Source organism: Chelon labrosus, assembly GCF_963514085.1.
Source record: "Chelon labrosus genome assembly, chromosome: 6".
NCBI lineage: Eukaryota > Metazoa > Chordata > Actinopteri > Mugiliformes > Mugilidae > Chelon > Chelon labrosus.
Window position 1 is genome coordinate 23099608 of NC_140342.1, and position 18201 is coordinate 23117808.

General features: G+C 44.0%; 1 protein-coding gene across 1 annotated transcript in view; it reads right to left on the minus strand.

Moving 5' to 3' along the window:
- lig1 (ligase I, DNA, ATP-dependent) overlaps positions 1–18201 on the minus strand; it is a 69977-nt gene that overhangs the window by 12631 nt on the left and 39145 nt on the right. Inside the window, exons 19-23 of the mRNA XM_084547103.1 lie at positions 16704–16814; positions 12234–12305; positions 8946–9090; positions 8422–8504; positions 6989–7141 (exon numbers count right to left, since the gene is read on the minus strand). Coding sequence (XP_084403229.1) covers positions 6989–7141; positions 8422–8504; positions 8946–9090; positions 12234–12305; positions 16704–16814 — 564 coding nt within the window. The remainder of the gene's footprint in view (positions 1–6988; positions 7142–8421; positions 8505–8945; positions 9091–12233; positions 12306–16703; positions 16815–18201) is intronic.

The following is an 18201-nucleotide window of genomic DNA, read 5'->3' on the forward strand; positions in this document are numbered from 1 at the left end:
TTCCAGCAGAACATTGAATTGTCACAAGATGGTCAATGTTATTTACTTTCTCCTGTCAGTGGTTTTAATGTTGTGGCTGATCGGTGTAGATCTATAACAACAAGCTGAAACAAGGGCAACTGGATTTGTAGAGTTTCTTGAAAACGTTTCACCCAAGTAGCTTTGTTTGCTATAAAAGGGTGGTGGGAAGGTTGGGGTTTGAAGAGGAACATCTTTGGGTTTCGTTCATCAAACACTCAGATGCTTCACAAAAGAGTCTTAACATGTCGTCCTTGATGGTACTCTTTCATTCCAAAGCCACATCAATAACATTACTCGGTCAGCGTATTACCATCTACGCAACATCAACCGTCTCCGCCCATCCCTCACTCCCAACTCCACTGCCATCCTAGTCCACACCCTGGTCACATCTCGGCTGGACTATTGCAACTCCCTTCTCTTTGGTCTTCCCCACAAGTACATCCATAAACTCCAATTGGTTCAGAATTCTGCTGCCCGCATCATCACCAGGATCCCATCCATCAATCACATCACACCTGTTCTGCAACAGCTTCACTGGCTTCCGGTCAAATTTCGTGTGGACTTCAAGATTCTGCTCCACACCTTCAAGGCCATTCATAACCTCGCTCCCCCATACATATCTGACCTTCTCCACATCAACACTCCTTCCCGGACACTCAGATCTGCCTCATCTATCAGCCTCATTGTGCCTCCTGCCCGTCTGACCACCATGGGGGCCAGAGCCTTCAGCCGCTCTGCCCCCGGTCTCTGGAATTCTCTCCCACCAAGCATCAGGAACATTGACACACTCTCCACCTTCAAATCACATCTGAAAACCCACCTTTTTAAACAGGCGTACTCCCTTTAACATTCTTTTAGTGATTTAGTATTTTATTATTTTATCTGTTGTTGTTATTGTTTGTTGCTGTAAGGTGTCCTTGAGTGCCATGAAAGGCGCCCCAAATAAAATGTATTATTATTATTATTATTATTATCTGTCCCCAAGAAGTTTCAACCCTTCTAACACTTTGGCACAGGAGTATCTGGCTGATGATGGGTCATGGGTTCCTCCAACCACAGGTACGTATCTGGTTATACAAGTTTCCAATGAGCAGATGTTCCTATTTAAACCCCAACTACCCAACAGTCTTTTAGAACAGAAGAAGCTTCTTGGATGAAACGTCATCAATAAACTCTACAAGCCTAGGTGCGTTTGTTTTGGCCTTTTTTTTAAAAAAAAATTTATTGTGGCATATGGATGATCTGAGAGCTATAATCAAAGCTGTATGTCTCTAAAATAACCAACATCAGGGCATAAATAGATAAAGAGAGAAAGAGACTTAAGAGCTCATTGCGTCCGTGGTTCTACCAGGTGTGAGTTGACCACTCAGGATGAATGTTAACACCAGGAGTGAACACGGCCCAAGAGAAGAGGTGCAGAGCTTCATTGCAGGTCACTGCTCTGCTGCTGTATTAGCTAAAACACATCAGCCGTGTGCTTTTATTTGATGAAGGGAAGAACAAAACAACGATTCTTGGTGCAACCGGAGTCAGAGCTGCGTTAAGTAAACAACTCCAAGTGTTTCAGAGCATCCGTGTCGTCTTCACAAGAACTTTGCTCCATCAAAAATAAAGGTGAGGCTCAACGCCGGCTTTTATTTCTTGACAGCTCAGCATACCCGTCCTCGACTCGTTCTCCTTCTGCGGGTTTGTTTCCCTTTCACCTCGATGTGTGCACGGTGCCGTTTGATGTGCTGCGTTTCTAAAGTCAGCCCTGTGGCCATTTTTCTTTGTGCTGGAGAGAAAGTCGTCTGGCTGAAGACCTTTTTGTTTTTTGTTTTTTTCCCCTGAATATATGCTTTGTGATGTATTTATTTATTTATTTATTTATTTATTTGATAGAAACCATTCACACAAGCTTGTTGCTCCGAGTCATTCCTGTATGTCTAATATCAAGCTGCTACCAAGAGCTGTACAGACAGTTACGGGGTATTTTACCGGCCTTTCGAAAACAAACTCAACAAACAAGTGTTTAACAAGATGGGTGTTGACACAACAGCCAATACTCATGCTAGGAAAACCTTGCTAAACAAAGGCAACCAGATAACCAGTTCTCCTCCTCTATCTAAACCTTCAAAGAACACAAAGTCAGCATCAATATTGACTGAATAACCAATGGACGAGTCTCGGTCTCTCACAAAGCAAATCAAATATAACAGAAACCTACATTTTCTGTTTAATTAGGCTCTGTGAACGTCTGGGCATCCATCCAGGAGATCTGCTGCTCGCTCAAGGACGTTTTCAGCAGGAACGTATAGCCACGATTACATTTGGGAGATAGAGATGTGGGTTAAAGTCTGCTTTCAGCTACGAGACGGCGCCTCTCTGACCGATTGTTCTCAGCGGCATAAAAGAATAATCTTGTTGTCCTTGACACGGTAAACTTCGTTTCATTGCCGACATTTAAGAGTGAAAGGAAGGAGAAACATAGCACAGAAATAGATGACATACACTTTTAACTACTAGGCTGTCACGTTTACTTGGATACTACTAATCCTGTTTTATTAATTAGAACCCGATCATTATAAAAATGCCTCAATCAGAATGGATTTTTAATCAGACTGAGACGCCTCGTACATACGGTTAATCTGGGAAACATTAGCTCCCGATAACCATGTTAATATTGATCCAATCGTTTCCCTATAGTTGGAATAAATCCATGATCTGAATACATCTTGGTCGCCCTTTTTCCAAGTGAATGAATTCAGGGTTGTCAATAAAGCTGAAAAACTCCTCCTCTGAGGATTCAATGCTCCACAGCTGGCTGAACCTTTGCACACGTCAAAAAAAAGTTGTATTGTGATTGATGTTCTGGGACATGAAAATACATATTTTATCAGATTTTATCCCCTACTCTCCCGTCTACTTGTGAGTGTCCCTGTGTGGAGCTCCGTACTACTCATCTGTGGCCCTGGTCTCATCAACCTGCACAGTCTTCGGGTCTGTTCAGACCTTGCATTAAGATCCAATCTGGGCCATCCAATCACAAAGACAGGTGTGAACACACCCAGGATGCGCTGAGATCGTATTTGAAAGATCTGACAACCCTGTGTAGTGTGATTCTGTGTCTCAGATGTCTTTATTTACCTTCATTACCAGAGATTATGGGGTGTGTAGAAACTTTTTTTCTGGAGACTGCACTAAAAAGTTGCTTTGCATCGGGGAGGTTTAAGTTATTCATATATAACGAATGAAGTAGATGGATAATATGGTCAGAATCTGAGCTAAATGTTAAACTAAGAGTTAAAGGGGAATTACTGTTTTTTTTACAACCTGGACCTTATTTCTGGCATAAAATACGATTGTTTACTCACCCATATAACTTTTGTGTCATTTGGAGTCGTTCGGAAGATATTTAGATCTGCGTATATCTATATAGTGGGAGTGACTGGGGCACCGAAACGCAGCCTCTAAATAACGCATTATCTGCTGCGAAACTTTTTCATTTCACCAATATTTTGTTATCGTACACTAGTGCTATTCCCTGTTGAGTCGTGAGTTATGTTATCATCATCCAGGGTCTGTAGATTAACCTACTAACCTCAGAGCTGGATGATGTCATCTCTGATTTGCAGTAGCAAATTACAGGTAAACAAGCTGTGCGGGGTGCGTGGCGCTCAAAGACGACATCATCCAGGTTAGACGTTAGTAGGTCAATCTACAGACCCCGCATGATGATAACAGGTAACTCTGGACTCAACGGGGAATAGCACTAGTGTATCATAACAAAATATTGGTGAAGTGAACGAGTTTCACGGCAGATAATGCGTTATTTAGAGGCTGAGTTTCGGTGCCCCATTCACTCCCACTATATGGATATATGCGGCGCTCCACTGGATCTAAATATCTTCTGAACGACTCCAAATGACACCAAAGTTATATGGGTGAGTAAATTATCGTATTTTATGCCAGAAATAAGGTCCAGGTTGTAAAAAACGATAATTCCCCTTTAAACCAGGAGTGACTGGACACATCATCGTCACCATCAAATGCATCATTCATTCATTCATCTTCTGTAACCGCTTGTCCTCCGGAGGGTCACTGGAGCCTATCCCAGCTGTCATTGGATGAGAGGCGGGGTACATCCTGGACAAGTCTCCAGCCTATCAACCATTCACACTCACACCTACGACCAATTTAGAATCACCAATGAACCTAACCAGCATATCTGTCCCTTCATGCCGTCAGGCATCGGTGCTAACCACTGTGCCGCCCCCAAATACATCATCCCAGACTAAAACGCTTATAAAATAAAACGTGCACTGATAATCTGTTCCTTAGCCTCACTTATCCAGGATAGTCATCTCGAGTGGAAACGTTATCCCATGAGATTTTATTTACACAAGAAACACACGAGGAGAGGAGGGAAACCACGAGCGCTGCCTGTAAAGTTAACACGGTTATCTAACGAGCAAAGCCTTAAACCTCCGTGGGCTCCACTGGTGCAGCTCAGTGGCCAAAAGCAAAGCGCCGTGGTCGTAACCAATGAGCTCCCAGGTGTGAATGTGTGCAAGTATATGAAATGAAGGAGAAGAGCTGCTGAAGGATGTGTGCACGCTCGCTGCTCGCTAAATCCCTTTTCCATGGATAAAGACGGAAAAAGTTAGAGAAAAAAATAAATAAAATAGACGGAGGGTTTTAACACAATCGCACACAAACACTCTCTCAAGTGGTCACGCATGCTTCGGTACACGCTTAACATTTCTTCTAAGATGCACCCGGTCACACCTCCGCACATGTAGACACAAAGATTTTCCTTCAACTCTGATTTAAGGGGGACAAGTGACACTTCAGAAAGCACAAACACACACACAAAGAAATGCAAACACAAGAGACACACAGACATGAACACAAATCCTTCACACTCAATTAACACTGCAGAGCAGCTTAATAAAGATCTGAAATACATGTTGCACGGAGGAGAAACAAACAAGTGTGTGCATAAAAAAAACACATGGGTCTTATATTAAAACAGAAATGTGTCAAAAATATTCTTCTGTGTTTATATACAACAAATTCCACAGGATGAAAAGACATCGATTAAATTCTTGACCTGTAGGATTCAACTGCCTCCTGGAAATATAGACTTTCCCCAGAACAGAAATATCTGTTATTATATGTTTAATGCAGATCTTTTGACTTCAGCAAATGGATGAATTGCCAACCGTCATTTTTTTTGGCAGGAAATTAACCCCCCTGTTATGTTGTGGGTCAAATTGATTGATTTTAAAGTTAAAAAATCTAAAAAATGGTTCATTTCACATATTTGCTCTCTGTCAGTTTTACAGCGTGTAAACAGCTTTGGAGTAGTGGTTAGAGAGCAACTTAGGACTGAAGAGTCCCAGGTTTGCCTTCCCCCCCCTTGTGTCCATAGTAGAGGTGTCTAGAGCAAGCACCTAACCCTGAAATTGCTCCACAGGCGCAGCCCCCTTAGAGGCTGCAGCCCACTGCTACGACTGTACACACTACTGTGTGAACGAATGGATGGGGGGAAAAATACAATACAGTATAAATTATTATTATTATTAAGACAGAGAAATAGAGGAGTCTGTGTCTGAAGATGAAGGCCACCTCGAGGTCAATTCTGTATCTAAAGAGTGTAATTATGAACCAAATGAGCAAATCCTCATGACTCAGTTGTCTTGATTTTAAGGGGGAATTACCGTTTTTTTACAACCTGGACCTTAATTCTGGCATAAAATACGATTGTTTACTCACCCATATAACTTTGGTGTCATTTGGAGTCGTTCGGACAACATTTAGATCCGCGTGTATCCATATAGTGGGAGTGACTGGGGCACCGAAACGCAGCCTCTAAATAACGCATTATCTGCCAAGGAACTCGTTCATTTCACCAATATTTTGTTATGATACTCTAGTGCTATTCCCAGTTGAGTCCGGAGTTACCTGTTATCATCAACCGGGCTCTGTAGATTGACCTACTAACGTCTAACCTGGATGATGTCATCTTTGAGCGCCACGCACCCCGTACAGCTTGTTTACCTGTAATTTGCTACTGCAAATCAGAGATGACATCATCCAGCTCTGAGGTTAGTAGGTCAATCTACAGACCCTGGATGATGATAACATAACTCACGACTCAACTGGGAATAGCACTAGTGTATAATAACAAAATATTGGTGAAATGAAGTTTCACGACAGATAATGTGTTATTTAGAGGCTGCGTTTCGGTGCCCCAGTCACTCCCACTATATGGATATACATGGGTGTAAATGACACCACAAGTTATATGGGTGAGGAAACGATCGCATTTTATGCCAGAAATAAGGTCCAGGTTATAAAAAACAGTAGTCAGTGGATCAGTTTGACCCTGAACAAAGAGGTTTTGTCGTGTTAACTTATCATCACCACATAAAAAGAGAATTCCCCCAAATAATCCAAGTCTAGTAAAGCTATTGTATTTACATGTAGGTCTTTCCAATGGTCATTAAAAAAAGTTTTAATGTGTATTTAGTTTTTTATGAAAAACTAGTGTATTATCCTCATTGAGCTACGATCTGTGAGAGGTAAAGAACTCCACTGCACTAATTACAGGTTGAAATGCTCAGTGATTGAGTTAATAATGAGATATAAACAATGTTCACTGGGATTATTTGGTTTCTGACACTTATTGATAATTAAACATGCCCCTGGGGTCAAACTGACCCAGAAACATCATCGTAGCTGATCCTGAGGAACAAACACAACAGGCCTCCTGTTATGATCGTTTTAAGTAATCTTGCCGTTCTCATCTCGATTATCATAATGAAAACTTTTCAGAAGCCACATTTACATTTTACGCTTCAAGAGGAAGGAAATAAGGACTCTCCAGCTGTTAAAGCCAGCGGTGAAACAAAGCGTGAGGTTTACACCGTGTATGAACCGACTGCATCGCTGCACCGCTTCACGGGACATTCACTGCACACACCTTGCAGACGGACTGGAACTCCTCGTTATCCTCGTCGTAGCAGGCGAGCAGGAAGCCGCCGTAGGTGCCCGTCCTTTTTCCTTTCCCCAGATAGGCACCGATCACACAGAGGTCCATGGTGTCGCCCACCCCCTCCAGGTAGTCCTTCTTCAGCTGGAGCAGAGGTGAGTGAAATACAAAGGATTTCATAATTAGACGGTTGTATTATGGTTCGTTATGGAAAAAAAAAAATGCAAATGTGACGCTTTTGACTTTTAGCTTTCTGTGCTGAAAATTTTCATCTTAATATTAACAAAGTCCGATCAGGTTTGACTCTGATAAGGTGCCAGATTTCTGTGCATAAAATTAAACATCAAGGGGTAGAATTACATGTCTTTTTTTTTTATTTTTTAACAATGTGAACTGTCAAGAGGTTTCAAGCTCTGCCTGAAAAGGTAGGCGAGCTAATGGCCTTAAAATGTTCTCCAAAAAATTAGAAATGAGTTTGTGGAAAAGTCTGACACATTGAACTCTGTGTTTTTTTTATTTTTTTGCATACGTTTGTGGAGATTCTCAGTAAAACAAAGCTGAAAACCAAAGAAAAGGCAACTTGCTTGAGTTTTCTCAAAGACGAAGTTTTTAAATAAACCGTTTTTTTTTTTTGTTTTTTTTGCACATTACACTTAAAGAGGAGTAATTAAAGACCTTTATAGTCTTTGCAGGCACTTTACATTTGCATGTGTAATCTCACTGGCAGAATGTGTTTTGGGTTGAGGGGTTGAACACACGGGAAAGAGAATAGCAGCCATATGGTGCCAAGACACCATTAAATGTTAATGATATTCGGCGAGTTGTGGAGGTGACGGGGTGCAACAAAAAAAGAAGAAGTGAGCAAGTACCAGGTCGGACTAATGTCAACTTTGAGGCTGCGGTGGCGGCGGCAGCGGAACGATTGGGGACAGTGACGCAGTTATATGACATATGCAAAAACAAGCCACGGTCACATTATCCATGTCTTTGGTTGCTACCACCGAATCCTACGTGGTGACAGCGGGCCAGACGGAGCAGCAGGCAGCGTGTTGATGTTTAGTTTTATTTTATATTTTTTTTAAAGAGAGTGTGAAATGGTTAAGAGGAGCCAGCCACATCCATATAGTGAGCAATATTTTTATGTTCTGCTTCCTTCACATTTGCGGCGGCGGCGGGGTAATACATATAATTGGGTTGTCGTGGCAACCGGATGCTAGAAATGTCCACTAGCGGCCAAATGTCAGCTACAAAGTGATTGCAAATTGCTTTACACACACACACACAGATATACCCACACGAGGACGGGGGACGGAGTGCATGTTTTGTGAGCGGCGACTGTGACGCGTGTGAATTTACAGCTGTTTCGAGATGATGACCCCAATCACCACAGATGCTAACACACATATATATTTTCACATACAAACCTTGAGCCAATTATGTGAGCGCTTGGCAATTTCATAGGTGGCATCCTTCTCCAGAGTCTTCACCATCAGGCCCTCGCAGGAGTCTGCGCACACAAACACAAACACATTAGTACAACAAAACACGGCTCTAGTGGTGCAGACAGGAAATGAAGAGATTATCTTTCAGATACATGGATGGTCTTTGTCTCCCTTTGAGACACACCAACAGGTTCAGGGGACAGAGTCACACACACACAGGCAGGAGGCACACTTCCATGTTAATTTTCAAATTCAGGTGCATACACTCATGCAAATGCACAATAACAAGCGACACACACAGGCCCAAACTAAGAGGCAGCATGCACACACACATACACAGCACTCGCTCAATTTACACATAAAGGCAAAGGCAAAAATGAAATGAAACTCTCAACGCAGCACACCCACACACAGAAAAGTTCAAGACACAAAGAGACAGCAGGAAGGAAAACAAGTACGAGAATCTGTCTCCAGCTCACGCACACACAAACACAAACACAACGCACCTCGGACAGACTGCTCCAGGAACTCTGCGATGGCTTCGGTGTTGTCAGAGTCGATGGATCGGGCGAACACAAACTCTCCTTCCACCTCCGAGAAGCTTTCTTTAAGCAGAGCCCGACGCCGACACAACGGCTGCCGCACCAGGGACTGAACACACACACACAGGCGGGGAGACGCAAAGGGAGAAACACACACATCATTACAAATGGCAAAACTGTATCATTACAACCATTTCCTCCTCATAGCTCGGAGCCTTGCGATGACAAGGATGAAATGCCATCTCAGCTATCTACCCACACACATACAAACACACAGTCTCGGTGTGTACTCACAGATACGCAGCCACGGCAGCTTTGGGCACACATACAAACACCCACCCACACACACACACACACACACACACACACACACAAAAACAGCTTCCTGGAGAAAACACACACAGTCTAAGTGGCACATAACCTTTATGAGCATGTTTCTGAACACCTACTGTTGTTCTGGGGGCATTTTGAAATTGTGGGTTAAAAAAAAGAAAAATGGAATGAAATGGTGACAAATCCTAAATATGAAAAGGCAACAACAACTTGGCAAAAGTAGACAAGCAGCAGCAAACAGAAGTGGTCCAAGAGAGACACAGTGTCTTTCTTAATCTGTAGTTGGGTTCTAATGGTCGCTGTGCAGGTGCTGGGTTAGGGTTAATGTCCCAGAATGCATTTTGCGGGCGCCACCAAGTTGACAGAATGACCATGATGCGACCTCCCGTCCTCCAGAGCCCAAACTACCAAGTATGCATGTGCAAGTACTTGATTATACACCAATCAGCCATAAAATTAAGACCTGAAAAGACATGAAAAGTGAACAACATTGACCATCGTGTGACAATTCAATGTTCTGCTGGGAAACGGGCCGATCAGTTCAGTTTTATAACTATTGGACAGACCGATCGTTTTAATTTTCCTCACCTGCCCTGCTCACCCCACTGGCTGCAGGTATGCTGGCGGTGTGCGAGTCCTGCCTCCCCACCCTCTCAAAACTGAGGGACGGCGTCGCTGGTCTGAGGGCTGACCTCAAGGAGAGGGACAAAATCCTTATGGATTTCTCCATGGTTGGCACGACCCAGGCGAAGCTGATCAGCCACCTGAAGACATCCGGGTTCTGGTGACCGGAGCGTGACGCCCACGGACAACACCACCCTGCCGTGGACCAGCTCTATCACCACCAGCACTAGCCGAGTCCCGCTGGCACCGCCAGGGAGCCAAGCCCAAGACATCGGCACCCTCCACCTCCTGCCTACGTCCCGTGGAGTCGCAGGGCTTCATCCATCCGGGAGGTTGGAATGATGAGCTCGACTCCACTCAAGGTGAGGGAACCCTGGTCAGTGGTGCACAGGGGCGCTGGGGCTCGTCCATCCACTCCTCCTCCGCCTCCGGATCTGCCACTGGACAACAGGTTTGACATCCTAAGCCTGCAGGATTTCCCCCCCCATGGGGGTTTTGTCCAGCTTACCCCCGGAACCTGACCATCCAGTTGGTCGTGGCTCTCACCAGTCCAGGATCCGGGGCCCACTCGTCCAGCCAGACACCTTTCCCAATCTCGGCCGGGAGCAACCGCGGCCCTGCGGCACCAACCGGATCGTCAGGCTCCGTCCCGCCTCCGCCGCACCTCCAGGCAGCCAGCGGAGCGGCGCACCCCCTCTGTGCTGGTCATCGGGACCTCCACGGTCAGGCACGTAGCGGTGCACGGTGGCCGGACTTTCTGCCAGCCTGGAGCCCGCGTCAACCAGGTCGCATCCTCTGCCCTCCAGCTGAGTGCCCAGCACAATTCGGCCTCCACGCAAAAACCACCAGTCGGAGATCCTCAAACAGGATTTCGTCTCCCTGGTGGTTATGCCTGATCAGTGTATCAACTCAAAGTAAAGAAACACATAGTTTCAAGGAGGGACAGAAACATGGAGGTAGCAAAACAACCAACAAGTGTTTGAAAAGCTGAATGAAGCCAGAGTCGGTTGTCTTTGCCTATTATATCCATTCAACGTTGTCAATAAATTTAGGGAGAACGAAGAAATCTTCTTCGGTTATTTGATGCTCCACAGCCAGCAGCGACACTTTGTCATGTTTTATTGTGATTGACGAGTATTTAAACATCATAAACATAAAGATCGTTTCATTTGGCTTCCATCTGAACAGAATGTTTGCTCAGAACGATTTCAGCTGGAGTTGAACGTGACACCATAGCTGCTTTTTCTATATTTTTTTTCTTTATACATGTCACAGCTGGAAAAACAGGACCGAAGCATGTCCTGACACGCCGACGTGCTTCAAGGCAGCGTCGGCGTGCGGTCTCGCGTGAAGGGCATCGGGTGCATGTGTCGTGCGGATGCGCCGCTCTCGACGGTCACGCCATCAAACACGTCAAAGCGTTCTCCCCCACAGCCTTAAAATGTGGATATCTAGTCTGAAAAATGTTGAAAGTAAGCTTTTGGAACAGCATGCGGAGCGCCGGCCTCATATCAGAAGCCAAAATTAAAAAAAGACAGCATCAAGGACATGACCTTAGTGTCCCGTGTTGTAGCTCCTGCTGGTTAGTCGGGCTTTAGCAGGGAAGTATGTGGTAGGAATAGCATGAAAACATCCTCTGAGGACAGTAAGGTCAGCAAACGACGACTGCAGGGTACAGGGAATTAGATATTCCCAATTTATAGGGGGAAAAAAAAGGGGCAACAGCCAAACAAAAGGTTAAAGCATCTGCACGTAGAGATAATTAATTTATAACATTCACATAAATGCCATATTAGATGTGAAGTAGCGACGAAATGGCACAATTTAAGAGTCGATGCCGCTCTTTTAATTATGTCATTTTCTTTCCGTCCACTCGGGATAATACATGAAAGCAGACGACGGAACTACTAATTAACATTTTCTTCGGCGGACCTTCCTTTTTGTGAAATTCGGCTAAATATTTGGCGCATTATTACGGATAGAGACGCACACACAGATACCACCCACAAACACACACACACACACATCAAGAACGCCTGACTCACTCTCGGAGAGTCTCAGCCAGACGCACACACACTCAAGACACACTCCGCTGGAATTACAATGAGCATTACAATCATTATCTAGTTACGGCCTCCAGTAGCACCGTCATTGGCATTCAGGGACGACGCCGGCATCTCGGAGGGGCGACGAGCACGCGGGTGTGCTCGCAAAAACAATAAAACACACACACACACACAGACACAGTTTCAGAGATCTCTGGGTAATATTTTCATCATCATCATCAGGTCTTACCTCGCCGTTGAGATAGAGGAGGTCAAAGGCGTACACACACACTTGGACTTTGATCTCCGAGGCATCCACATCCTGCAGGGAAGCATCAACACACACACAGACACACACACAGACACAGGTACATATTTTAATATTTTTTATTTTTTTACCTCGACAAAAATATGCAAATAGACGCATCTTATTCACAAATCACTACATCCAACCTTGGGACTTGTTACAAAGAGCTCTTTGATTTCACTCCCATTCATTCATCTTGAAAGTTAAACCACCCAGCCTTGCCGTCTCTCTCCCTCTCTCTACCTTTGTACGGCATCATACCTCCACGTTGTGTTCATTTCTCTCTCTCCCGTCGTATTACTTCCTCCTCCTCAGCTCACTTCACTCACCTCTGCTGCTACTCCTCCATCTCCAGCTCTCACCTTTCACGCACCTCATCCTGCTCTTGTTTACTCCTGTTGCTCTCTCTACACCCTCGACTCTGCCTTATTACAGGGTTTCCACCACGGCCCTGATGTACAACTCCACGACTCTTCTTCTTCTACTACTACTACTACTACTACTGCACTGGAGTAATATTGAATCCCTCGCTTCAGGCTGCAACGGTTATTTGTAAATCCATTACTTTGTTTGTGAAATCCTCCCTTTTCTAGCCACTAGCCAAATAAGTTTGCGCCGTTAACACCTTTAAATTCCCCGAAAGAAAAGGGCATAAATTTAAAGCTGCTCTTGAACCATTTGGAGTACATGCATGGTTTCTGCCTCTTTTTGAAAGATATCATTGAATCATGAGTCATGGGAGTCTGGCTACACTGAAAATGTGTCCACCTAATTTCATTCAATAATATTTGGCTTTAAAAATGACTGTAGCTTGGTGGTGTCGACTGGAAAACACAACCATACGGATAGCCCCATGCGTGCCAAGAGTGTGCCGAAGACACGGAAAACAGTCGCCTATTGGGTCATGTGAGGCGTCAATCAAAAGTTCAGAGTGGTGTGGCTCTTGTATAGATTGTATACAAATATGGACAATGTGTCTCCACTTCCTCGCATTGGCCAAACTGACGCTATTTTCCCGGGGAAACGGGCAACGGCATCTTGTGAGTCTGATCAGTACACTCCGATATCGGTGACCCGCCCACGCTTGCGTTTTCGTTTTGTTTACTACGCTCTGCTCTACCTCCACCATTTATAAGGAAATGTTGGATTATACACTGTACTTATTTTGAAATCTTTTTTTACTCTCTCGGTCCCATGGGACCGCTTCACGAAACGACTGGCCTGACAACTGGAGGTCGCTATTATGTCACATCCTGTTTCTATAGCGTCAAAAGAACTAACTAAAGCTAAACTTATCCAAAAAAAATTGACACTTGAACATGCATCAACATTATATTAACTACCTAAAACGACAGAAACCATTCAATTTATTTGACGGATATTTTAGTGTTTTAGTTTGGCCCATGTCCCATCCACTAACATGGAGGAGGCGGAGCTTATGACCTATACTGCAGCCAGCCACCAAGGGGAGCTCTACTTGCTCTAGTTCGGCCGTCCATCTGTACACTGTTCATGGGCTAATACATGCAAGCTAACGGAAGTTACGATCGAGAACACGAGGAAAATATGCGCTTCAGATATTGTAAAAGTTTGCTGCAGCTGACATTGAGCCTAAATATTTTACTGGAGGACATTTACTGGACCCTTGGCAACGTAACAGAACCCTTTTTGTTGGAGTTTTATCTGCTCTTTGAATGCTAGGGGGCTAAACAGATGAGTCGTATAAATCTTTCTGTTTTTGCAACTAGTTTGATATAAGTGTTTAGTGAGTTTGCAGTTACGGTTGTATCCTGAAATGGTGTACATCATTCTAATCTCAATAAGTTGAGCTTTCCAGCGGTGTATAATATGTGTTGGCACACAGACAGGGGGCTGAGTTAATCCCAGGTTTAGTCGCAAAAATAGCAGCGGAACGGCAACGGGTTAAAGTTCCCCTGCAGAGTTGCAGTGCAACTATGAGTTGGATTTCAAAATACATTACAGCAACCTGCAGAATACTGGAGTAGTGGTGAAATGACAGCAGGGATGTGCATTGCATCACAAACCCAAGAAATAGGAGAATTTTTTTAATTATTAAAATAATGACCGGTGGAATTGTTGGAAACATTTGGAGAAGTCTGAAGTCGCTGTAGCGTACTAGATAAAGGATTAGCGCAACAAATGTAAAACTTATCTACCAACAGTTTGAGAACGTAGCCACTGTTGATATTCTTATCTTAGGCTCATGTCAGACTGTCTAGGAACTTCCCGTTCATTATCCAGTACCATCAGGAACGTGTCGGATTTGTCCCAAATCAGCAGGACAACGAGCTCCAACATGGGAAGGAGGAAACACTAAAATACCATCTGGCCCTCATCTGAACATCGTGGAGTTTTACATGAGAAAAAAGAAAGGAAAGACTGAGACGGCCAAACTCCACACAACAGCTGTGGTAAAGGCGTAAAACTAAATACCTGCCAACTAACTATTAGAGAACTGGTGTCGTCTTTAGTGGCGAAGGGAGTCGCAACAAATGTTGATTAGATTTTAATCTGCACTTTGTTTGAAAACACTGAAACTACTCTTGAACTCCCGGTGCCTCAATCTCACAGTGACGTATACGAAACGTCTAACCTCTTCGTCTTATCTGAACATTTAAATACTTAAATATTTTCCACAACAACAACAAGATCATCTAGAATGAACAGAAAATTCAGAGTCTAGTCATGAAGGCTCCATCTAGTCAGTAGAAGAGGTCGTAGCTCTTCCTATCTTCCTAGCCTCCGAGCTAACAGGAGCTCCTCCGGTGTCCAACTTGGAAAGATGTATACAAACTACAGCCACCTGCTGGTACGACGAGTTACTTCGTGTCCTGCAGGTGCACAGCGTACACACCGATCAGGCATAACATTATGACCACCTTCGTAATACTGTGTAGGTCTCCCTTGTGCCTCTAAAACAGTTGTGACACATCAGGGAATGGACATGGGCCTTCTGAGGGTGTCCTGTGGTGTCTGTCTTTGAGGGGAGGGGCCTGTGTGGATCATCCCACAGATACTTGATCAGTTTGGGATCTAGTGAATTTGGAGGCCAGGTCAACACCTTGTGCTGTTCTTCATGTTTTGTTCCTAAAGTGTTTTTGTGCCGCATCCTGCTGGGGATGGCTGCTACCATGAAGGAGTGTCATTGCTATGGGGTGGGGGTACCTGGTCTGGTCTAGGTGGGTGCTACATGTCTAAGTAACATCCACATGAATGAATGGCAGGTCCAAAAATTTTCCCAGCAGAACACTGACTTGTCACAAGATGGTCAATGTTATTTACTTCTCCTGTCAGTGGTCATAATGTTGTGGCTGATCGGTGTATATGCCATCTGTATGTTTGCTATAGGCTGCCGACAGTCCCTTTAAAATGTATGGACTACATTATGATTTTCTTCTTCTTCTCTCTAAAAACATTAGCATAGTTAGTTGGTGCCATTGCTAGATTGTAGTTAGTGCAGAGTAAACTGCTTTTGTTTTGCACATAATAAATCTAATATAATAAAAGTTATTCTCAGACTGAGCTTGATGAAATCTTCTATGAGAGCTGTGATCAGACCAGGAAAAATTAAATGGGAGTCCACACAATAAAACCCTGAAAGATTTCTCTCCAGATGCATCCCTCTTCTTCTCCTTGATTCTCCTTTTCACTCCCTCATTACTCCCCCCTCGTCTCCCGCCTCCTGCTCATTAATGATGTTTAATTAGTGCATATCGGATTTCATCTCCTCATCTCAAAATATTCCATTTCGCCGAGCGTGCTCGTCGGTAGCCGGGATGTTGTTACAAAAACGCCAGAAGGGCCGTACAAACAGTTTGTGCATCAAGCCGTCATTACAAATAATCATGATTTCGTAGAGACAGGAGCGGCGTCGAGTAAAAGAAAAATAACCAAGATAATCATTTTCATCATCGTGTTCTCCACATTTGCTCTCTCATTTCTCCTTTCCTAATTTACAGGACGTCATCGTGCACACACAAAGGTACACGAGGTAAAAAAAACATAAACTATTTCCCGCTAATGTGACTGGCGTTGTGGAAAGAGGCCGTTACTCTGATCAAAACTGAATAAACACCTTGCCGGCATTTGCAATCTCGCCCACCCACCCCCTCTCTTCCCTCTTCCTCGATCCATTTGACTCCTCTGTCTCCCACTTATCAGTCTTCCCCTTCTTTCTTTCTGTCTGCTCTCTCCATCCGTCCATCTCCCTCAGTCTGCCGGATCATTTCACTCCATTATCTAGCTCTACCTCCACCTTCCAAGTCTTTATCTCCGTCTTGTTTTCTCCCTTCAACCTTTTCACTGCCTCCTCCTTTCTCCTCTCATTATCTCCACCTCATGACATCGCAGACATTTTTATTTCCCCGTTTTCCTCTTGTCTGCAATCCATACCTTTCTCTTACGGGTGGTGAGGACCTGGAAGGGCTGGATCTGTTTCTTCTCACGGTCCCAGGCCACCGCCTCCGTGTCCAGGACACAGGACACCACAGAGTCTTTCTTCACCTACGGAAAACATCATGAGAGAGAGAGAGAAAAGGAAATTTTAGAGAAGACGATCGTTAAAGTAAATCCAACAAACTTTGAGGACTTCACTTGAAGGCTTTAAAAAAAAGGAAAAGCGCATGAATACAAGCAATCAAACTGAAGGCATGTTCAGGTTGTTTCAGGACCTGCAGCTGCCCTCAATTTATTGCAAAACGCTTCTGCAAGTCAACACATTAACATTTTTTTTTTCTCCCCTACATTCATTTGGTAGTCATTCCTGTTGAGTCACTTCTATTCAACCAGCTACAAAACTGTTCAGAACACCCTCCTCCTTTTGGTCGGTGCCACAAGCCAAATACTGCACCAGACGTGCTTTCTTTTTTTATCTTTACTGAAATTAAGTAAAAAGGGGATTTGGAAGCTGATAGTTAACTTCCCTGTGCTGGAAATCACTGATAGGATTTAAGATGAGGATCAACCATCTAGCTCACGGGCAGATTATATTGACCGTTCAAGATTAAACAGAGTCTCTGCTAATTATCTGAGCCACCAGCTCGTTTTGTGTGAGTGTGAGACAGGCTTAATCTCTTATTCCCCGGTCGATTTTTGGGGCCACCTGGAGTCTTTAAAATGTTTTACATTTACGACCTGGAGCCAATTGTGTGGTTGTCTTGTGTGGTTCATGCAGCGCCATCTCTTAAGTCTTAAAAAAGCTAAAGAAAAGACTTATTTTCTGCTTTATAATAACAGTTTTTGTTTTTTGTTTTTTCCTGGGGGCAACTTTTTAAACATTTATGATCATAAGAGGAATGGCACTGGTGTAATTAATATTAAAGACGGCTGTATTCCATTTAGCTGAGCTAGGTCCAGGATATATGTGATAAAAAAAAAAAAAGATACCACTTCTACTACTTAATGTCACATAAGATGCTTGCTGTGTTTCCATGGTTACTTCATACTCAGCATAAAGATGGAAGGCGGAGCTGCTCCCCAAAAGTGAAGCCAAAGCAAGTAGAGCTCCCCCTGGTGGCTGGCTGCAGTATAGGTCATAAGCTCCGCCTCCTCCATGTTAGTGGATGAGACTTGGGCCAAACTAAAACACGTCAAATAATTTATTTTTCAAGGATGGGTTCTGCCATTTTAGGTAGTTAAAATAATATTGATGCACGTTCGAGTGTAGTTTAGTTAGGATGTGACATAATGGCAACTATCAGTTGTCCTGTTGGACCGTGAGAGTACAGTGTACAATCCAACATTTCCTTGTTGGAGCACTGGTGGAGGCGGAGCTGAGGAAAGTGTATTAATTAAATGAAAACACGAGTCATCAATATCGTGGCTCCACTCTCGGACTGTACTGATCTGACTCTGGCTCCAAACTCGCAATCATGGCGCCGCCTGTATCCCC